Consider the following 22,663-nt stretch of genomic DNA (forward strand, 5'->3'; position numbering starts at 1 on the left):
AATTATAACGCATGCAGTAGTCACATCTTTGACAAATTTAGATTGTGGGTAAGTATATTAAGTATATGAGCCAGGCGTCCTGGTGTGTGCCTATGGTCCCAGCTACTCGGGAGACTGAGGCAGGAGTTCAAGGCCAACCTGGGTAACATAGTGAGACCCCGTTTCTAAGTCAGTCAGTATATGAAACAAAGACCACATGTAGTTAAAACTACCTTGAAAATTCCTTAAAGTGACCATAATACTATTTATTTATTTATTTATTTATTTATTTGAGACAGAGTCTCTGTCACCCAGGCTGGAGTGCAGTGGGACAATCTCGGCTCACTACAACCTCCGCCTCTCGGGTTCAAGTGATTCTCCTGCCTCAGCCCCTCGAGTAGCTGGGACTACAGGCACCCGCCACCACGCCCAGCTAATTTTTGTGTTTTTAGTAGAGACGGGGTTTCACCATGTTGGCCAGGCTGGCCTCGAACTCCTGACCTTAGGTGATCCACCTGCCTCAGCCTCCCAAAGTGCTGGGATTACAGGCATGAGCCACCGCACCCGGCCGAGTTAATATAGTTATAGTCAAACAGTATTTACTGAGCACTGTCTGCCAGATACTGTTCTACATCCTTCACGTGGAATATCTCACTTGAGCCTAGTAAGCCTCTATGTGGAAACTACTGTTACCCCGTTTTGCCACTGAAGGAATACATACAGAGACATGGGGGCGTTCACAGAACAAGTCACCTGCCTAAGTCGTATGCTAGCAAGTGGCCGAGCTAAAGTCCAACCCGGGCAGCCTGACTTCAGAGCTTTGCTCTTGATCATGCTTATGAGTGTCACTGGATTTAGTAATGACCAAGCACACAGCGGCGTGACAGTCCCGAGCTCGCCTGTGCAGCCTTCCTGGGCTTCCTCCCTTCTGCCCGGAAAGGCACCATTCAGGCCTGGAATGTAAACGTAGGAGTGGGACGGGGGAGTGGTGAAAACGCCCTTGCTGATGGCAGGTGTACTCATGTATTTACCTTAATACCTGTTGTTAGGCGTGCCACTATCAACGTTAAATGAGATAGAGGATCAGATGTCACTGAAACAACGTCAGGGAGTGGGCTGGGCCCGGAGGGGATTTTTGGGGTCCTTCAGCCCCATCGTGTCTGGACGGGGCAGGTGAGGTGAAGAGAGGCTGCCTCCCAGAGCTGAGACGGGACGGGCTCGGTCGTCTCCCTCTGCTGCGGGTGTTCTTTCTTTCACAACTCTGCTTTTCTTGAAAGTTTAAAAGTTGAGCTTTCAGAACTAGCTGTGTGGCTTTGGGCAAGTCCCATGTCCTCTCTGGCCTGTATCCCCTGCAGTAGAGAGAATAAATTAAACTAGAGAAACCCTCGAAAGTCCATCTCACTAGGATTCTAGGCTTCTGAGTGTTTGGGAGCTTGGGTAAAGAATCAGAAGGGCGTGTGCTAGAGAAAGGACCTGTTTGCTCGCCCAGCCGCAGACATCAGGACTAGGCTGTCACTCACCGAAATGACTGAACTCGGAGGCCGGTGTGTCTGTTCCCTCCCGCTGGGCTCACTGAAACCACTGAAGCAAAAGGGGCTTCACTGCTCCACGCCACGCTTTCACCGCTCACAAACCGCTTCTCTCTTTGAAGGACGAGTCTCGAATTAAGGCCACTGTGATGGACGTGAAGCCGGTGGACTACAGAGAGTACGGCCGAAGGCTGGTCCTGAGCATCAGGAGAAGCGCGTCGATGTGAGGAGAGCAGTGCCCATTGGGTAGAAGTTTGCAAATAAAGGGCCAGAATGGAATCGATTTCCTCCCACCTCCCTGTGACGATCCCGTGTTAGCTACTCCGCACAGAGGCTCTTTATGGTAGACTAAGCAATTTCCTCTCGTGTGTGCATCTCAGAACCCATCGGTAGGCAAAGGAAATACGCTCGGGTGGCTGCGGTGTAGACCGTGTCAGGCCTAGGGAGTCAGCCAGCGGTGAGTGTAAGACCAGTCACTCCCTCTGCCTTCAGGCTTTTGTCAATCTCATTATCCTCAAGCAGGAATTATGTCATAAGTCACTGACCCTAACGGCAGACCATGAAGTAAATTATGTAACTAGGTTTTTGCTTCTCCAGCAGTGACCCCCCTGCCTCACAACTTGGGCTCTTCTCAGCAGGGAGAGCTGAGAAGCATTTGTGGGCACCTGGGTATTTTAGTAAGTGTGTCTTCCTAGAATTCAAAGGCTCTCTCTTTCTAGAGGTGCTACATAGTTGTTAATGCTTGGAATGGCAATAGGGCAGAATTATTAATCAAAGGCATCTCTTTTCTATCTGAAGAGTATCCTTCCTTCAGGGTTTAATAGACTGAGTCAGATGGGTCTGATACTAATCAAAATTGTCTCTTCTGAGGACTGCTGATAAGCATTGACTTGCTGTCCCCTAGGGAAATCCAAGCGACTACAAAGCGTTTCTTTAGTTTTCATTTCAATTAATGTTGCATTTCGCTTGGTGAATGCGTACTTTTTCTACCTGGACGTATTCCTGGCATTCGTATATTTTGTGTTTTTTTTTTACTAAAGCTATGTTACACGGAAAGGGTTTTGAAGCCTTTTGTTTCCCTTGCTTTGTTTTAATAAACAGTATATTCTTTGCTTGCGAATCCTACTTTCTTTGAATGCAAAGAGTTCCCGTAACTGGAAAGCGATTAATTAGCCTTCATAATAAATGTTCACTTGGGGGAGATGTTAACTCACTATAAACCCGAAGATTAGTCCAAGGCATGGAGATCCTTCTTCCTAGTGTTTGCAGCCCTGAAATGCATCTTTAAAAGCATGAAAACACTAAAAACAAAAAGCTATGTTGCCAAAGGATGCGGATGATCCAGCGCTTGGGATTTTATTGATGTTTACACAGCAGTCTAACACCAACCAGGCTTTGAAATGTGTACAGACAGTGAGCTGGTAAGAAAACAGTAATTATGCTACTGGGCCTTTCAGTCAGCAAGAGCATGCTTGCTCTGTGTGTTCCTAATCATATTAATTATCTATCTGGTGGCTGCAACACACCGCCTGCCATTGGCTGCACATCTCACCCTCGTACCCCGGCAGTGCAGCGGTCAGTTGTCAGTCTGCTGCCAGAGGACCTGCTGTTCATCGCTGCAGATGCCACCCGTGGAGGCTTTTGGAGGAGGTGGTGTCCTGTCTGTCTCCCCCTTCGCTGTCCGCCCTTGACATAGGAGCCAGCCAGCCCTAGACGGGATGACTGACGTTCCTGAGGACAGACACAGGGACTCCTGCTCAGCCTCACTAATGGTTTAGACACATTCCTTCCTACCCTTCTCTAGTCTCAGGAGATGGTAACCGGGTCACATGTCAGTCTCCGAGGCCTCAGCCATTTTTACGGAAGTTCTTTTCTGTCTGACCTTGCTCATAAAGCACCGACTAGAAAATTACAGTCTTCAGCCTCTTCTGGATTGACAAATTGTGGGTGGGAAGTGGTGATCTAGCTTTCAGCCCAGTAACCAGTCTCTTACGCCTACTACTCCCAGCATTCCCTCCTCTCCCCACGTGTCTGTCCACACAGCGAAGAGGCCTGAGCAGCCATGGCACCAGGACGCATCCAGGGAACGCTAACGCCCGTCCCCGCGCCTTCTCAGTGGCCAGCGTGACGAACCCAGCACGTCTCCGTGGATGTGATTGGAAACCCAGGGCCAGTGCTGGGGGGTAGGGCTCCCTTAAGGAGGATATTTCGAACAGATTTCCCCACTAAAAGGTCGGATCACCAGCAGAGGAGCGTCAGAAATGGGCTCCACTGTTGGGCTTTTAACAGATTTTGGTCCCTGAGGGTTGCCTAAATAGATTCTGGCCCACAGTTCGTAGAATTCTCTTGGATATAGTTTACCTCGAAAGGCTATTCTTGTGGTTCTATTTCTCCTCTTTCACTTAGAGATCAATGTCGATTTTGGGTACACCATGACATCAGCGTTAAGCAATTAGGAGAAAAAAATCTAATCATTTTGCCTTTATTTCAAGCGGTTCTTGAATTCCCTCCAGTCTCATTGTGAAAGGGGCAGGGAAAAAAAATAAAAGGGTAATAATCTGATTTCTGTCCATATTTCCAGTGTTTTATGCTTTCCATTAAAACCTTGCTAATCTCTCGCGTGCCGTCCTGTTTCAAACTGCGGAGTCAAAAATGTTCCCCTCCCCCACTTTTGTTTCCTGAGTGGGCTGTCTTCGAAAAGTATAAATACTATTGATCGTGGTATTTAATACACTAATGAAACCCATAGTTATTGACTACATAATTAATATACTGTCTAAAAGTGAAGTTTGGCTGCCCAGTATGTAAAGGTTTATATTGACTCCTGTGTCTTTGGCAATATGCCGCCCAGGGTTTTATTTATAGAGAATGAAACAGGCTGTTTGGTCTCCTTTTCTTCTTTTCACTTGTTAGAAGGCCACTATTCCCCTAGTAAATTGATTGCTTCCTTGTCTCAAAGAGAAGAATCCGCCCCCCGCCCCCACCCCGTCTCCTTTTATGTGGTTTGTTAGCTCTTAGCCTCATATCCACAGTGCTGGTAGAGTTCTGGCTTTTCTAAACACCTTTGGAAATCATCAGTTCCTCAAAAACAGAGCTTAGATGTTTAATTTTCACTTATTAAAAAAAAGACTGGTATGTTTTGTTATTAAGATATTAAGTACATGTTTAAGAAAAAAGAAAAGGATTATTTGGACTATTGACTATTTCTTATGCAAGTAATCCGTTTATTTTAGGAAGATAATCTGCAGTTAAGAAAAACAAAATGGGCCTGGCACAGTGGCTCACGTCTATACCCCCAGCACTTTGGGAGGCTGAGGCGGCCAAATCGCTTGAGCCCAGGAGTTTGAGACCAGCCTGGGCAACATAAGGAGACCCCATCCCTACAAAATAAAAATTAGCTGGGTGTGGTGGCCTGTGCCTGTAGTCCCAGCTACCTGGGAGGCTGAGGTGGGAGAATCACCTGAGCCCAGGAGGTCGAGGTTGCAGTGAGCCAAGATTGTGCCACTGTACTCCAGCCTGGGCAACAGAGCGAGACCCTATCTCAAAAAAGAGAGAAAAAGGGTGAGTGCGATGGCTCTCCCCTGTAATCCCAGCACTTTGGGAGGCCAAGGCAGGTGGATCACCTCAGGTCAGGAGTTCGAGACCAGCCTGGCCAACATAGTGAAACCCCACCTCTACTAAAAATACAAAAATTAGCCAGGTGTGGTGGCGGGCTCCTGTAATCCCAGCTACTTGGGCAGCTGAGGCAGGAGAATCACTTGAACCCGGAAAGCAGAGGCTGCAGTGAACTGAGATCGCACCACTGCACTCTCGCCTGGGAGACTGAGCGAGAGTCCATCTCAAAAAAAAAAAGGGCAGAAGAAAAATAAAATTACTTAGGATTTCACCAACCAGTAATAAACACTTGTGTAGCTGGCTAATTTTTTCTTCCTTTTTTTTTTTTTTTTTGAGACGGAGTCATGCACTGTCGCCCAGGGTGGGGTGCAGTGGCGTGATCTCGGCTCACTGCAAGCTCCGCCTCCCGGGTTCACGCCATTCTCCTGCCTCAGCCTCCCGAGTAGCTGGGACTACAGGCACGACCCACCACGCCCGGTTAATTTTTTGTACTTTTTAGTAGAGACGGGGTTTCACCGTGTTAGGATGGTCTCGATCTCCGGACCTCGCGATCCTCCCACCTCGGCCTCCCGAAGTGCTGGGATTACAGACGTGAGTCACTGTGCCCATCTTTTTTTTTTTTTTTTTTTTTTTTTTTTGAGACAGAGTCTTGCTCTGTTGCCAGGCTGGAGCTCGGTGGCACGATCTTGTCTCACCGCAACTTCCACCTCCCGGGTTCAGGCAATTCCCCTGTCTTGGCCTCCTGAGTAGCTGTGACTACAGGCGTGTGCCACCACGCCTAGCTAATTTTTTGTATTTTTAATAGAGACGGGGTTTCACCGTGTTAGCCAGGATGGTCTCGATCTCCTGACCTGGTGATCTGCCCGCCTTGGCCTCCCAAAGTTATGGGATTACAGGCATGAGCCACCGCACCCGGCCCTGGCTAGTTTTTTCTATGTATCTATGTGTATAGAGTTTAAATTAAAAATGGGAGCATGGTACGCATATCATTCTGTAATGATTTTCTCCTAGGATGGACATCTTTATTTTGATAAAAATCGCATCAAAACCACCATCAGGCCAGGTGCAGTGGCTCACACCTATAATCCCACACTTTGGGAGGCCAAGGCAGGCGGATCACTTGGGATCAGGAGTTCCAGACCAGCCTGGCCAACATGGTGAAACCACATCTCTACTAAAAACACAAAAATTAGCTGGGTATGGCCGGGCACGGTGGCTTACGCCTGTAATCCCAGCACTTTGGGAGGCCGAGGCAGGTGGATCACGAGGTCAGGAGATCAAGACCATCCTGGCTAACATGGTGAAACCCTGTCTCTACTAAAAAGACAAAAACTTAGCCAGGAGTGGTGGCAGGCGCCTGTAGTCCCAGCTACTCGGGAGGCTGAGGCAGGAGAATGGCGTGAACCCGGGAGGCGGAGGTTGCGGTGAGCCAAGATCGTGCTACTGCACTCCAGCCTGAGCGACTGAGGGAGACTCCATCTCAAAAAAAAACAAACAACAACAAAAAAATCACAAACTTAATTAAAAGATGTACTAATCATTTATAGCTTTAGATAAATAATCGTAAGTGGTGTTTGGCTCTTTGGATGTGTGTACTGAGCCAACTCACTCTTACAGGAGGCTTATACTTTTCTAATTGTTATAAATTCAGAATTTCACGGGCAGAAGCGTGTATACTTTGTGGCACTGAAAATCTATGCCTTCTCTTGTTCTGTTAGGTTCTCTGATTTTTCTTTTTTTTTTTTTTTTTTTTGAGACGGAGTCTCGCGCTGTGTCACCCAGGCTGGAGTGCAGTGGCGCGATCTCGGCTCACTGCAAGCTCCGCCTCCCAGGTTCACGCCATTCTCCTGCCTCAGCCTCCGAGTAGCTGGGACTACAGGCGCCCGCCACCACGCCCGGCTAGTTTTTTGTATTTTTAGTAGAGACGGGGTTTCACCATGTTAGCCAGGATGGTCTCGATCTCCTGACCTCGTGATCCACCCGCCTCGGCCTCCCAAAGTGCTGGGATTACAGGCTTGAGCCACCGCGCCCGGCCAGGTTCTCTGATTTTTCTTTGCCTAAGTCCAGGGATAACTCCTCTAACCCTGTAGACCATCAAGGGCTGGTAGGTAATTTGAGCAGGCCCTTGGAAGCAGGTAGATTAATGTAGGGAGGGGAGGGGAAAGGAAGGCTTTGGAGCCCTAGTTTCATCCTGCCTACTACACAGATGGGGGTTGTGCCTATGAAGAGGCTAAACTCTTTGTTTTCCACCAGCCTGGCAAAAATGGCCTCTTGAGAATACATTTGACTTGCCTATAAATCAACCTGATTATCTAAAGCTATTAATGATCATTAAATCTTGTAATTATATTTGTAATGGTGGTTTTGAAAAGTCATTGAGAAAAGTATGTAGTCACTTGTCTTCCTGGTTCCAGCCTCTCAGTATGTGACTTTATTTTTTGAGATGGAGTCTCTATCGGCCAGGCTGGAGTGCAGTGGTGCGATCCCGGCTCACTGCAACCTCCACCTCCTGGGTTTAAGTGATTCTCCTGCCTCAGCCTCTTGAGTAGCTGGGACTACAGGTATGCACTAGCACTCCCAGCTGATTTTTCTTTTCTTTTTTTTTTTTTTTTTTATAGAGTCTCACTCTGTTGCCAGGCTGGAGTGCAGTGGCACGATCTCGGCTCACTACAACCTCTGCCTCCCGGGTTCACACCATTCTCCTGCCTCAGCCTCCCGAGTAGCTGGGACTACAGGCGCCTGCCATCACGCCCGGCTAATTTTTTGTAATTTTAGTAGAGACGGGGTTTCACCACGTTAGCCAGGATGGTCTCAGTCTCCTGACCTCGTGGTCTGCCCGCCTCAGCCTCCCAAAGTGCTGGGATTACAGGCGTGAGCCACCACGCCGGCCTTAGTGTGTTACTTTTTTTTTTTTTTTTTTTTTTTTGAGACACAGTTTCGCTCTTGTTGCCCAGGCTGGAGTGCAGTGGCGTGATCTCGGCTCACTGCAACCTCTGCCTCCCAGGTTCAAGCAATTCTCCTGCCTCATTCTCTGGAGTAGCTGGGATTACAGGCTTGCGCCGCCACACCCAGCTAATTTTGTATTTTTAGTAGAGACGGGGTTTCTCCATGTTGGTCAGGCTGGTCTCAAACTCTCGACCTCAGGTGATCCGCCCACCTTGGCCTCCCAAAGTGCTGAGATTACAGACATGAGCCACGGCGCCCAGCCAGTGTGTGACTTTAAATCAAGATACCTGTCCCTGGCCGGGCGTGGTGGCTCAAGCCTGTAATCCCAGCACTTTGGGAGGCCGAGACGGGTGGATCACGAGGTCAGGAGATCGAGACCATCCTGGCTAACACGGTGAAACCCCGTCTCTACTAAAAAATACAAAAAACTAGCCGGGCAAGGTGGTGGGCACCTGTAGTCCCAGCTACTTGGGAGGCTGAGGCAGGAGAATGGCATAAACCTGGGAGGCGGAGCTTGCAGTGAGCTGAGATCGCGCCACTGCACTCCAGCCTGGGAGACAGAGCGAGACTCCGTCTCAACAACAACAAAAAGAAAAAAAAAAAAAAAAGATACCTGTCCCTGAGAACTGTGGACTATTTGGAGCAAGGCTTGGAAGCTGAGTAGTCACATCACAGTGAAATTAAAATGCAGTTGAGGGAGAAATTGCTGGAAGACTGCAGTCAATCAGGAAAGACTTCATAAAGAATTGGGTGATTTGAGACTCACAGATTAGAGCCTTCATTTAGGTCAGGGCTGTCTGGTCTGTGTGTGGAAGACCGAGAGCAATACCTGGAAACGGTGGCGTGTGCTGTGTTCGTCACTGACATGAAGCCACGCAGTGCCATGGAGGCTGGGTAGAGGCACCAAAGGGAGCTGGGTTCCTGGCGCAAATAGGGTAGGGTTTGAGCATGGGCTGAGTAAAAGGTATATATATTTTTTGAGATGGAGTCTCTCTGTTGCCCAGGCTGGAGTGCAGTGGCGCAGTCTCGGCTCATTGCAACCTCCACCTCCCGGGTTCAAGCGATTCTCCTGCCTCAGCCTCCTGAGTAGCTTGGATTACAGGCATGTGTCACCATGTCCGGCTAATTTCTGTATTTTTAGTAGAGACAGTATTTCACCATGTTGGCCGGGCTGATCCTGAACTCCTGACCTCCGGTGATCCGGCCTCCTCGACCTCCCAAAGTGCTGGGATTACGGAGGTGAGACGCTGTGCCCGGCCAGTAAGAGGTTCTTGTGTTATCCATCGCCGTACCCCTAACCTGCACTGGGTTTGTCGTGAGAGGGTCTGACTCGCCAGTGAGCTCGTGAGTGTGGGTGACAGGCTTTGAACCAGCCACCTGGCCGCATTTGCAGCTTCTCAGGCTCTTAGTAGCTGTCACTTTACACCCTCTCTTTAGCTGTTGATGAGTCTCAAAATGTGTACTTTTCAATAAAACAAACCATTTTTTTCAGCCTTGAATAGACCTTGTGAAAAACTGAATCCCACCTGCCTCGTGAGAAATATTTATATAGCCAATTCGAAAGTGATCATGTAAACTTTTAATAATGGTGAGCCGTTCTTATAAAATTATGCCCGTTCCCTAGTGCATTACCCAGTTGGTAATTGGAAGTTTGTGCTGTCATTAAAAATGACAGCTTCCTCAGATAACATTCTCGGTGCTTGTAAAATGCAAATAACCAAACCTATATTTAACTTGTGTGTGGTGCAGCCTCCTTTCAACAGCCAGGTAACCCAGGGGCTGGTGGCTGTTACAGAGGAGGGCTCGCTACAGGGAGCTCCAGCTCTGTGCTCTTGAATGCCCTGCCCTGAAATGGAGTCAGAACAGCTAGGACTTTTTAAAAATAAGCCCCAATTGGACTCTCATCTCCTCTCACCGTTGACACTGCTGTTCAAGTTGAAGTTTATTTATATCTTCAGTCAGCCATGGTACAGAGGTCATTTCTACTGGCCTAAAATTTTAGAGGCTTATATGTTTGCCTGGGAACGCTGATCTCCTCAGTACTTAGGCTTGTAATGCTAAGCCTGTCTCTTGCAGAAAGCTTTTCTGCTTCCATAACGCCGCGACTCCCACCATCACCAGCACCACCACCCATTTCCTGCTCCACGATTCATTCAAAACCTGAATAGCTGTATAAGGTGCATCCTTGCAAATGAGCTCTCCTCCTCTAATGGGCTCTTCCCAGGCAGCAAACCTTCCATAAAGGAGCCACTAATTACGCAAAAAACAGTTTGTCTTACTTAGCCACGTTTCAGGAACCCAGCAGTCAGTTTAGAAGATGGCAACATCCTTTATAGCCGTGATGTTAACAATATTCTTTTGTCTCATACCAGGGTCTTTAACTGGCGGTTTCGGTGTTTGGCTGTGTGTGTGTGTGTCCCTGTGCCTGTCTTGCTCTCCATCTTGAAGAGGAAGATGTGTTTCCGTGGACTTTTATTTTTATGGAAATCCTTGTTAAAGTTACTCTGTAAGGATCAAACCCACACCAAGCCTTCCTGGTTGGAAAGAGGCGCTGGGAAGAGTGTCGATTTGCAGTGGGGGCACGCACAGGCTCTCCGGGAAGACGCCTGTCAGTCAAAGCGGCTCTCGTCGTGAGAGGGCCTGACTGCTCTGTTCCCTTCCGTCTCTGTCTGAGGGAGAATTGAAGGTGTTAGCAGGCTCACCGGGCAGCAACACTCAGACCGATGTGCAGGCCGCCGCCGCGTGCTGCACGTGCTTCCTGATAGAACCCTGAGCTCCTGCAGCCAAGCCTCATTTTGTGTGTGTTATTAAAGTGCCAGTGACTAGGAAAAGCAGAGCCCTCTTGATTAGAGCGCAACATTCTTGCATAGTGGTAGTGTTCCGTTTGTGGCATAATTGTCACAGCAAATTACCAGTTAGGTTAAATATTGAGCTGGTAGTTCTCAGCGCTTCCATTCTTGGCTCCACCCCGCCACCTCCCCACCCCCTCCTACCCTCCCTCACCATCACCTGCTGGCCTGCACTTCTAACTTGATCTTCTGCCAAGTGGTAGCTTTTAAGCGAGGCTTAGAGCAGATACACTTTACAGCAGGAGCAATAAATCTAGCTTTAGGCGAGTTATAGGATGCCAGGAACATCTGAATGAGGGGTCCAATTTCTGCTGTGTATGGGGGTGTGCGGGGTCATCTTGTGGGGCTTCTGACTCCAGCGATAAAACCGGGTCCTCCGTATATCTGACATGGTGTCTGTCCCGTGAGAAGATACTTGAGGTGACACAAGAAATGTGAAGGAAATAGAAGACCTGGACCCTTCTCAATTTCCATCCATGAGCCGGGGAGCCTCACACAACGGAAGAGCACTTTCTATAAGCAAAAGCAGAGTGACAGAGGGTGCCGAGTATGTGGTGTGGGAAGGGAGTCCAGTGGAGGAGAGGGGACAGTCTGGTGGAGGCAGACACAAGACCGGTGACTGATCATCGTGAAGGTGCAAAACGGGGACCAGCTGGAAGAAAAGTCCACTTCAGACTGAAGGACCGGCACTTTGCGCAGGAGCCAGTAAACCAGGTGCAGGTGATACCAAGAAAATTAGCTTGGTTTGAGCGGTGAGTCTTTGTAGAAAAATAAATGAGATTGCTGCACACCGGGAGGGCGGCCTGGATCTTCATTTCTTTGGAGCTTAAGACTTAAGCCCTGTGGAATGTAGGTCCTAGGAGTGTCCTTTGTCACTAATTGACCTTTCAGCTGCTCATAGAGCTGGCATTCTCGCAGGCCAGGTACACGGGAAGAGCACACCGGAGCAGCCTGCCTCCGCTTAGCCCACCGCATAGCTGAGGAAATCCTGCTGGGGATGTTATTGGTGGGTTATGCACTCGATTCCTCCCAAGCTTCGTGCTGGGCTGCTCATTTTCTTTGGACAAAGATAGACTGGCTCCCTCTCTTGTTGATGGAATGGAAATTCTCTTGCATTATGGCTCGTGTGATAACTTCGGTGGCGGTGGTGTGGGGATAATGAAGAGTCTCTTAATGGTTCTAGTTAAACCTAGTAATATCAGCTCTATCAAACTGGAGCTGGCTGTGGGAATCTAACCCACTTTTGTATTCCTAAACGCCTAAAACCTGCCACGGGCATCTTTGCAGTGTTAATAAGGAACCAGTCATTGCTCGTCTGTGTCCCGGAACATATTTATAAGCCTGTGTTAATTTCTGGACTCCAGAATGGCGCCTCTTCCAATCCCAGCCCCCGGTCAGTCTCCCCGGATAGGTTTGGGAAGTCAGGTCGTTTTGGCCACACCACCATTCTCGGTCCCTGAGCCGGGCATGCTGGTTTAGTGCCCCCAGAGGAAGAGAACTCATTTTATTCTGGAAATTGGGGAAGTGAATTTGCTTCAGGACCTGCCCAGGTCTAATTAGTCCAGTCTGTAAGCAGGCCTGGCTCCGTGTCTGAGGCATGCGTGCACGTGGATGGTGTGTGTGCACACGTGTGTGTGGCATGTGCACGTGTGTGTGCCCTGGCAGCCACTATAACGTGCCCGGCAGTGGCTGCTGTTCGCCCAGGTTGGCCCAGTTCAGTCCTGCTTCTCAGGGTAGCTGGTGGATGTGGCCACCTTACAACCCCCAAAAGCCTTCCGGGTGCACCCCCAAATGGAGAAGGAGCCGGGTGGGCTGTGATTGGGAAATGGAGGCCACGTGCCAAGACAGAGGAAGGGGAAATGGGGAGAAAACAACAAGAAAAGGAATAGGTGGGGAGAAAGGTCATTTTTAACCTAAATTAAATAATGGATATGACCATGATGAACACAACGAGGGCCAGGATTCCGCAGCCAGAGCTGCGAGACCGTGACAAATGGCTCTCCAGGGAAACGGGGCACAGCCTCCTCTCCTGGAAGTCAGGAAAGGGGTCCCTCCACCAACCAAGGGCGGGAGGCAGAGCCTGCGCTGCCGGATTTAGCTTGGAAGTTAAAATCACTGAAGCAGTTTATAGAAACAGCAGAGTGAGCCGCCGCGCACAATCGGTAGGCAGGATCCAGAGACGATGGCATAAATGTTTCAAATGTGCTCAGGGTAATTAGTTTTGAATTACCATGTGCATATTTTAAACATTTAAATGATCATCCCAGGTTTTCGAAAACAGTTGCACGCGGCTTGATGTCCCCTGCCCTCCCCGGGCGGCCTCCCCACGGGGACGCAGCCAGGTGGCGCCTCTGGGTCTTGCGGCCTCAGCCCGGGAGGGGCGCGCGCTAAGCCCCGGGATCAGCGCGGATTAGGCCGCAGCCCCGAGTCCGGGCGCAGCCGCTCGCCCGCCCGCCCGGGACTTCCCTTCCTCCCAGCCTGCGTCGGCTGTGCCAGGTTTTCAAAACGTTCTGCTCAGCGCTTCAGTTCCCCATTGTGCATGAAAATGCAATTCCACGCGGGCAGCTTTTTCTCGCCCGTTTGATTTCCCGGAGACCCGGGTGGCCGGGAAACTTGAAAGGTGACTGGGCCAGGTGGGAACCGCGTTTGGTGTTTGAAGCCAGCCACCTTGTCCGCCAGTCTCTGGGGCGAACCGCCTTCCCCCAACTCCGTTCTCCCTGGGGTTCGATTCATTCCAAATTCCCTCATTCCGGAGGCGCTGGGAGGGGCGGAGGTTTCAGGCCTGGACCCCCCGCGCCTTCTCTGCAGGCTGCAGGGGCGGACCCAGGCTGCGCCCCCAGGTATCTCACAGACGCCCTGTCTGCGGGGCGCAGCGGGCCGGGGTGTCTCAAGTCAGATCCCTAATTTCAGGCACCCGAATTTAGCATCGTGGCTTAGAAACGCTGCCCTGCGTCCCCTTCCTCCCGGTTCCAAGCTGTTTCTCCAGCAGGTGGAGCTGGGAGAATGAAAACTAGGAGCCTGTGCCTGGGACCTTGAAGAGGGAGCTAGCTATCTGTGCTGAAATCCTGATTGAATGAAAATTGTTCATTATGCAAACCGTCTGGTTCAGTACACAGAGGCAACCCCCAGGCACAAACCCCGAGTAGTTGCTGCTTCTCTCCCCAGATTAAAACACATGAACTGCTTTGATGTAATCTTATAACAAAGCCTAATAGAAATTTTATGTCTTTGAAGTTGCCTGTCATTTCTTATTGCCCCCCCCTTCTGCCGTCCTATTAATACCCGTGCAGTCTGGGATACGCAGCCGAGTTTAGACCGTATTTGATGATGGGAACAGTGCGTTTACCTCGGCAGTGGCTGGAGTTATTTAAATACAGTTACACTGCTTGCAATATGTTTAATCTCTTGGGCTTCCCCACCCCCCCACTGCTATTTATCATGTTAATAGAATGCTACAGAATATCACATTATGCAATGTGTTTAAATGGATCAATTATATTAGAAAAATATTGGATAGGAGTTTTAACGGTAAGTGGGTTTTCTTGGAAATAGTTTCTCATTAGTAGATCAGCTGCGCACAGGGCGGAAATCGTAAGGATTTGGGAATACGCTGTATTTATGACCTATTTGGCTAATTAAAATTGAGGCATAATTTTAGCATGAAGTTACTGCAAGACTTTGCAGAGAGGGTGGAGAAAGAAACTTGCCCCAATCCAGTTACTTTTAAATGTCAGTTGCCATAACAACTTCACATGAGCCATATTTTTACTTGAAAATTCCTTTTAGGATTCGGTTGCTATAATAATTTGCCTCAGCTCTTTTTAGGAGAAAATTTTCCAGTTTTCCTTCTGTGATCATTTCAAGACTTTCATTACTGTAACGAAAAAATGACCATGGAAACCTCAACTCTTCCTTTCTCCGTGTGCAGGAGCAGAGTGGTCCCCCAACATGGAAACAGAGGTTTCCAGGAGGTGTGCTGTAGGAAGGCACCCCCAGGCCATGGGGGAAGGGGCCAAGCTCTGGGGATCCCTTGTTTCAGGAGTCAGTTCCCTTCTGGGTGGGAATTATGAAGCCAACAGAATTTTTTGAGGTGTGGCCGTGAAGCTTTTCTATGTCCTGGGAGTTCTGCATGAGGCAAAGGCCAGCCTGACCGTCTCAAGGAAGAATGAGTCTACTCATGTATTATGAACGCCCACTGGGGGCCGTCAGCTTGTCATTCAGAGGAACTGCTGGCATTTGATGAGCGAGTGAGGCAATCCCCAGAGTATTTACTTAGAAGCAAAGTGGTAGCAGAGTAAAGTTCAGTGCCCTTTCTTTTCGGTGTTTAGCTGCTAACCTTAATTCATTAGCCAATATGACCTCGGAGAAGCACGTGCAGCTATGCTCTGTTCTGGCCACAGACAGCAGAGGGGACTAGTGTCTGCCAGCCTTCCAGATCTCTCTGGGCCAACACCGTTGTTGCTGAAGGCAAGCTCGGGGTCCCAAGAAAAAGGTCCTGCAAGCGGGAAGAACATTCCATTTCAAAAGGCTTCTGGTTCCTCCTTCTGGGGGGAGCCTGGCTGCTCTGGCTGACTGGTGTCCCTGGCACAAGCTGTAATCCGGTCTCTGGCTTTAGGGATACCATAGTTCCTCTTTTGGGAATTACCATGGTCCTTCCTCTCCCTTTCCATCTTCTGTCTTTCTACATCAACTCTTTGGTGGGATCTCCAATGGCGATAGATAGATAGATAGATAGATAGATAGATAGATAGATAGATAGATAGATTTCTTTGTTTTTTTAGATGGAGTTTCGCTCTTGTTGCCCAGGCTGGAGTGCAATGGCACAATCTTGGCTCACTGCAACCTCCGCCTCCTGGGTTCAAGCGATTCTCCAGCCTCAGCCTCCACCTCCAGAGTAGCTGGGATTCCAGGCACTCACAACCATGCCCGGCTAATTTTTGTGTTTTTAGTAGAGACGGTTTTGCCATGTTGGCCAGGCTGGTCTCGAACTTCTAACCTCAGGTGATCCACCCACCTTGGCCTCCCAAAGTGCTGGGATTACAGACATGAGCCACCATGCCCACAATGGCCACAACTTTTTTGGGGGGACTCTAAAGCTTGAAAGGGGACGGGGGGCCGGGCGCAGTGGCTCATGCCTGTAATCTCAGCACTTTGGGAGGCCTAGGTGGATGGATCACCTGAGGTCAGGAGTTTGAGACCAGTCTGGCTAACGTGGTGAAACCCCATCTCTGCTAAAAATACAAAAATTAGCCAGGCGTGGTGGCGTATGCCTGTAATCCCAGCTGCTCGCAAGGCTAAGGCATGAGAATCCCTTGAACCCGGGAGGTGGAGGTTGCGGTGAGCCAAGATTGCGCCACTGCACTCCAGCCTGGGCGACAGGGCCAGATCCATCTCAAAAAAAAAAAAAGGGGACAGTGGGCCTCCTGCAAGAAGAGCAGAGGAAAGAGGACACCTGCTTACCTCCCGCCCTCCTCCAGGGACTCCTGCACCTCCTGGTGTCCTGACATGTGCAGCCAGGGGCACATTTGTCTCTCCCACCTCACAGGGTGGAAGTGAGGATCAAACACAATAATTTGTGGGAAAGGAAAAACATAAAACAGTCCATAAATGTGCAAGGAATCATAATTATTATATTTTCTCCTCTGGGTGAACCAGACTTTGGAGGTATGAAGCTCACACATGAGGAAAATCAACCGGGCCCGATCCATGAGCTGCTCTTTTCAAACCTCAGTGACGTGCCTCTGGAAGAGACTTTGGTGAAGGTTTGCATCTGTTTGGGGATGTCCAACATTTTGATTGTTCTGTACACGTCCGCCGAAATGTAATACTTGACATTTCTCGAGAACCCGTTGTATTTTTTTTAAACCGTGTAACTGAACTATGTGTTCAGGGAAATGGAAATAAAACATGATTACTTAGTTTAGATATGAAAGTGGAGTTTCTGCTTTATCCTCACCCTCCTTTGAGGACACTCATTCTTTCCCCACTTTCCGGCCCCCAGGCGTAGAAAATAGACTGTTCCTTTGCACATGAGGGAGGCAGCGTGGGGAGAAAGACAACGTGAGGACTGTGGTCAGGCAGATCTGAGTTCAAATCCCCCATCTTCCATTTACCTGACCTCAGAACTTATTCCCTCGTGTATAAAGCAAGGATGATATTAGTGCATGCCTTCGGGGCCAGTTGTAAGGATTAGAAATACCATACGTAAAACACCTAGCATATCGTGGGCTAACATGTTTTTTTCTTTTATACATCTAATTCTGGGAGACGTGGGCTACATTTTTTTAAAATGCAGTGATGGCTGCTATCCATGCTCAAGGAAACATGGAAATTCCTTTGGTCAGTCTGGCCCAGCTGCTGGTGCCCTGGAACCTCTGGGGGATGTTTTCATGCCCTTGGGTGATTAGCGTGAGGCAGCTTCTGGAGTCTGGTGGTGACCATCATTTCTTCGAGCTCCTGAAGGCAAATTTGGGACAGTGGGTGAACAGCATTGCAGGCAGGTTGGTTTTGACTCAACCAAAAAAAGTGCTTTCTAATGATCAGAACCCACCTGTGACATAATAGGTTCCATTACAGTAGAATGAGCTTCCGTCCCTTTCCCATCGACAAAAGGCTGGTAAATGTCTGCAAAGCCCCCTATAGGAGGAGAGCTCTGTGCTTGGCCCTGGCGACTGCCAGCTTCCGGTGAGGACACGTGAGGAGGAGTATCCCTGGTTCCCGTGCTTGGCTCAGACTTCTCTTTTGGCTCCGTTCCTCGCTGAGGGTGCCTTGTGGGCAAGATGCTCTGCTGTGGTCTCCCGCTTTAGAAACCGCCTCAGCGAGAAGGGACTCGGGGCTGAGGGACCCTCTGAGACAGGGACGTGGTTTAGGCAGGTGTGGCCTGTCTCGGGAAAGGTCCAGTACCCCCGTGGCTTTGTGATGGATCCAAAATTACAGTTACCCGGCTAGGCACAGCGGCTCACGCCTGTAATCCCAGCACTTTGGGAGGCTGAGGTGGGCAGATCACTTGAGGTCAGGAGTTCGAGACCAGCCTGGCCAACATGGCGAAATTTTTATATTTCTCTACCAAAAATATAAAAATTAGCCGGGCCTGGTGGTGGTGTGCGCCTGTAGTCCCAGCTGCTTGGGAGCCTGGGGCAGGAGAATCGCTTGAAGGTGGGAGGTGGAGGTTACAGTGAGCCGAGATCCGGCCACTGCACTCCAGCCTGAGCAACAGAGGGAGACTCCGTCTCAAGAAGAAAAAAAAAAAACCACCAAAATTATGGTAACCCAAGGGGTGACTGAGTTACTGGCAGTAGGCGGGGGCAGTTACTGGCCAACTGGCTAACTCTCCCTCCCCTTCATTCTTTCCCTTCTTCTCTCTCTACCCCCTTCTCTTTTTTCTTCTCTGTCCCATTGACAGCAGAGGATCCAGTGGGGGCTGAGAGAGAAGTTCTCTGGGTCACCGTGGCTACCACAGTAGGTCGAACGGTGGCTGCCCATAAGATATGTCCACCTGGAAACAGAGAATGAAACCTTGATGGGAAAAAGGGTCCTTGCAGATGTGTTTGTTAAGGATTGCAAGACAAGGTCATCCTGGATAGGGTGGGCCCTAAATCCAATGACAAGTGTCCTTCTAGGAGAACAGAAGGAAAAGGAGACAGGACGCCCAGAAAAGGGGACGTGAAGATAGAGGCAGAGAGGCTGGAGGGATGTCCCTACAAACCCAGGAACACCAAAGATTGTGTGCAGCCACCAGACGCCAAGAGAAAGGCACAGAATAAGATAAAAAAAAAAAAAAAAAAAAAAAAAAGTAGCCATGGTGTCATATGCCTGTAGTCCCAGCTACTCAGGAGGGAGGCTGGGGAGGGAGGATGGCTTGAGCCCCAGGAGGTAGAGCCTTCTGAGCCATGATTATGCCACGGCACACCAGCCTGGGTGACAGAGCGAGACCCTAGGCCGGGCGCGGTGGCTCACGCCTGTAATCCCAGCACTTTGGGAGGCTGAGGCGGGCGGATCACGAGATCAGGAGATCGAGACCATCCTGGCTAACATGGTGAAACCCCGTCTCTACTACAAATACAAAAAATTAGCTGGGCGTGGTGGCGGGCGCCTGTAGTACCAGCTACTTGGGAGACTGAGGCAGGAGAATGGCATGAACCCGGGAGGCGGAGCTTGCAGTGAGCCAAGATCGTGCCACTGCACTCCAGCCTGGGGGACAGAGCGAGACTCCATCTCAAAAAAAGAAAAAAAAAAAGAAAGAAAAGAAAATAGTGGCACCAAGCATGCAGTAAATAGCTTTCAGCCACATTCCACCAGTCATAAATTTGATCTGTTTTGACCTGGACACAGCTGTTTCCTCTCCTCCCTTCAGCCTCTGACTCTGAAATGGCAGCGACCAAGTGCCCATTGTGATCAGCAGTGAGTTCTCGTGGTGAAAGGCACTTTAATGAGAGAGTTGGCACCACATCCATCCTGCACCTCGGCATGTACTGTTCCCTCAGCAAAGTTTTTAGTTAACGAGTTTGGGGGTTTTGATCTGGAGAGCACTGGGGAGAGAAGCTGGAAGGCCCAGCAGTGACATCCCTTTGGAGCCGGCGCTGTCTTCCGGGAGCTGAAGATCGGCTGCAGGGGGTCTAGAGGTGGCCATGAAGGCGGCATGCTGGGCTGTTCCCTCCCATCCACCGTTGCCCCCACCCCCAGCCCCCTGCCTTCTCCTAGAACAGCAGAACCCCTGGGTGTGGTTCTTTGAGCTTCAATGGGCCTGCCCTGCTTTTCAGACAGAAGTGTCTCTTCTCTCTTTTTTTTTTTTTTTTTTTTTGAGACGGAGTCTCGCTCTGTCGCCCAGGCTGGAGTGCAGTGGTGCGATCTCGGCTCACTGCAAACTCCGCCTCCCGGGTTCACGCCATTCTCCTGCCTCAGCCTCCCGAGTAGCTGGGACTACAGGTGCCCACAACCGCGCCCGGCTAATTTTTTGTATTTTTAGTAGAGACGGGGTTTCACCGTGGTCTCGATCTCCTGACCTTGTGATCCGCCCGCCTTGGCCTCCCAAAGTGCTGGGATTACAGGCGTGAGCCGCCGCGCCCGGCCAGAAGTGTCTCTTCTCAGCGCAACCCAGGATTAGTATGGAAATAGAGACTTTTTTTTTTTTTTTTTTTTGAGACGGAGTCTCGCTCTGTCGCCCAGGCTGGAATGCAGTGGCTGGATCTCAGCTCACTGCAAGCTCTGCCTCCTGGGTTCAAGCAATTCTTCTGCCTCAGCCTCCCCAGTAGCTGGGATTACAGGTTCGCACCACCACGCCCGGCTAGTTTTGTATTTTCAGTAGAGACGGGATTTCACCATCTTGGCCAGGCTGGTCTCAAACTCCTGACCTTGTGATCCGCCCTCCATGGCCTCCCAGGGTGCTGGGATTATAGGCGTGAGCCACCGCTCCTGGCCTAGAAGAACCTTTTAAACCTTTTCATCTCATTCTTTCTTTCTTCTTTTTTTCTTTTAGTATTATTAGCTGTGTGAGAGCACCAAGGACGGAATGCTACTGAAAACGAGAGGGCTGTCAAAAACCAGAAAGAAGAGAAGTCCAATGCTACCCCCAGCAGCACTCACTGGCAGGTGTGCCACGATCCCCCCATTTCTCAGCAGGGTGGTCCTACCTGTGCCAGCCTAATTGCCACCAGTCTGCGGCCCTGCGTGGTAATGAGGGACTCGGGCGCTACGCACTCTTTAAATGACCAACATTTAAACGACATCCATTTACCTTTCACGCACCTCTGCTTCGCTTCGTAATTATTGGCAGCATCTGACTTCCTCTTTTCCTACGGAATCCATTTCCTCATCCTCCTGGGGAGAGGCTGTGGCCCCCTGTGTACCGTGGGGCGACATGTTTTGTGGCAACAGATTGTGATTTGGGGAAGGAGGCTGCGACCCTCAGGACGAGAGAGATGCTGGGAGAGGGAACGTCTCTTCCGTGGAAAAGCAGCGTCTTTAATGGAGTGTTAGCAATGGCAGAGGGCGGGGTGCTGTAGGGAAATGCACGAAGCTGCAGCGTGAAGTGTAAATATGATGACTGTTGTCTCTTTCTTGGGAGGTAAATAAATCAGCTCGATGTAGGTTCGAGAGGTGGCTGGTGGTGCTGTGTACTCGCACGGCGCCCTGAACTCGGCCTCTTCAGAGAGCTTCAGATGTTGATTCATTACGCCTTCCACCAGCTCAGGGAGGAGGGAGGTGTGGAGAATTATTATCCCGGCTCTAAACCCAGGGACTGGGCGAGGTTAAGAGGCAGTAAGTTGGGAGGAAAAGGCGGCGGCCCCGGCAACCCAGCCAACACTTCCGCCCCTAGAAACGTCTGCTCCACTTAGAAACAAGTCATTGTCAAGTAACCTATTTTTCGGGGTGTAATTTCAGCATATGAGGGCTTTGTCTCCTCTGTATATTTCCTTGCTTGAAAAATGTATGAGCTTATGGAGCAGGAGAGAGTGACTTTAATCCTGTGCCAAGCTTGTTTGGAAGCTGAAGCGTCCGAGAGGGAAACAGGAGAAGCTGACACACTCCATGTCCCAGCCCCACTGGAATGGAGTCCCTTTGGCACACGGATAAAAACAAAAGCCCGGCCGGGCGCGGTGGCTCAAACCTGTAATCCCAGCACTTTGGGAGGCCGAGACGGGCGGATCACGAGGTCAGGAGATCGAGACCATCCTGGCTAACACGGTGAAACCCCGTCTCTACTAAAAAAATACAAAAAACTAGCCGGGCGAGGTGGCGGCGCCTGTAGTCCCAGCTACTCGGGAGGCTGAGGCAGGAGAATGGCGTGAACCCGGGAGGCGGAGCTTGCAGTGAGCTGAGATCCGGCCACTGCACTCCAGCCTGGGCGACAGAGCGAGACTCCGTCTCAAAAAAAAAAAAAAAAAACAACAAAAGCCCGGGCTGGGGCGCTGTGTGGTGTAGGTGGAATCACAAGGCTTATAACCTTGAGTTTCAGGAGTGTGGATCTGAAATGGTTTGATCATTAAGAAACTGTTGGCCAAGTGTCCGGAGGAAGGGTTCAGCCTGAGGCTCCGGCCGCGGTTCTGTGTAGCAGCTGGTGCAGGGACACTGGAGGAGCAGCTGGGCTCTGCGAATGGGTGGAAAGGGCAGAGTCTTTGTCATCCCAGGGCCAGAGTTCAACCTCAACTGTAGCACGGGAAAGTCAGGCAGCGAGGAAGGGGCGATATTCAGACCCCAGGGGGGCGGGCAGCGTGTTGAACAGTCCTCTGCAGTACATTTGGGGCAGTCTTGGGCTCCTCTCGCCCCAATCCCTGCCAGTCTCCTGGGGCACCTGTGAACGGGAGGTGTGAGCAGGCCAGTTACCGGCCGAGCTCTGTCATGTGGGTTACCAAGGAACAAGAGAATAGAGGAAGCTGCCTTCAGAATCCCCAAAGGCCAATTTCTTCCAGCCCCAGCAAGTGTGGGGAGCCTCCACCGAGTCCCAGCCGTCAGGGTGGCTGCGGCTCGCTCAGCATCTTCCGATGGCGTGACAGATGGAGGCACACCCGGCACCTCCAGGCACCTGGGGAGAGCACGGGGAGGTGCCCGACGCGCCTGGCTCCTTCTCTGAGGGAAGGCACCTCTGGGCATGCCTGCCTGGGCAGCACCTCCTGCCCCTTGTGCATTGAGAGGGGGAAGAAGCCTCTTGCCTGTTTACTCAGCCCACAGGGCCCAGGCTGCTCCCAGCCCCACTGGGCAGGCCCTGTAGGGACAGTGGCAGTAGGCAGTTAGCCCTGTAGCAGGGAA

General features: G+C 50.4%; 2 protein-coding genes and 1 long non-coding RNA gene across 4 annotated transcripts in view; 2 read left to right on the forward strand and 1 right to left on the reverse strand.

Annotated features, from left to right (window-relative positions):
- The window catches only part of RPA1 (replication protein A1), a 64,045-nt gene extending 61,417 nt beyond the window's left edge, over positions 1-2,628 (forward strand). For both annotated transcript variants that reach the window (XM_045375672.2, XM_045375671.2), the window contains exon 17: positions 1,631-2,628. In XM_045375672.2, coding sequence (XP_045231607.2) covers positions 1,631-1,735 — 105 coding nt within the window. In that variant the 3' untranslated portion in view covers positions 1,736-2,628. The remainder of the gene's footprint in view (positions 1-1,630) is intronic.
- A 4,859-nt stretch (positions 2,629-7,487) lies between these two features.
- LOC135967916 (UPF0764 protein C16orf89-like) lies at positions 7,488-20,395 on the reverse strand. Its single transcript, XM_065532574.1, has 2 exons — positions 19,059-20,395; positions 7,488-8,569 (listed from the first exon to the last, which is right to left on the reverse strand). Exons 1-2 carry the CDS (start codon positions 19,130-19,132, stop codon positions 8,425-8,427), a joined length of 219 nt encoding a protein of 72 aa, XP_065388646.1. The 5' UTR covers positions 19,133-20,395; the 3' UTR covers positions 7,488-8,424.
- On the forward strand, positions 8,609-21,010 carry LOC123569459 (uncharacterized). Its single transcript, XR_006693181.3, has 2 exons — positions 8,609-11,670; positions 20,394-21,010. It is a non-coding gene; the product is annotated as an uncharacterized lncRNA (long non-coding RNA).
- Positions 21,011-22,663: the final 1,653 nt, after the last annotated feature.

Source organism: Macaca fascicularis, chromosome 16, assembly GCF_037993035.2.
Source record: "Macaca fascicularis isolate 582-1 chromosome 16, T2T-MFA8v1.1".
NCBI lineage: Eukaryota > Metazoa > Chordata > Mammalia > Primates > Cercopithecidae > Macaca > Macaca fascicularis.

Coding starts and splice junctions, on each gene's coding strand:
- LOC135967916 (XM_065532574.1), bottom strand. CDS start 19,132: ATGGAGTCTCGCTCTGTCCCCCAGGCTGGAGTGCAGTGGCACGATCTT. Junction 8,570..19,058: donor CTGCAAGCTCCGCCTCCCGG/GTTCATGCCATT, acceptor TCCGCCTCCCAG/GTTTATGCCATTCTCCTGCC.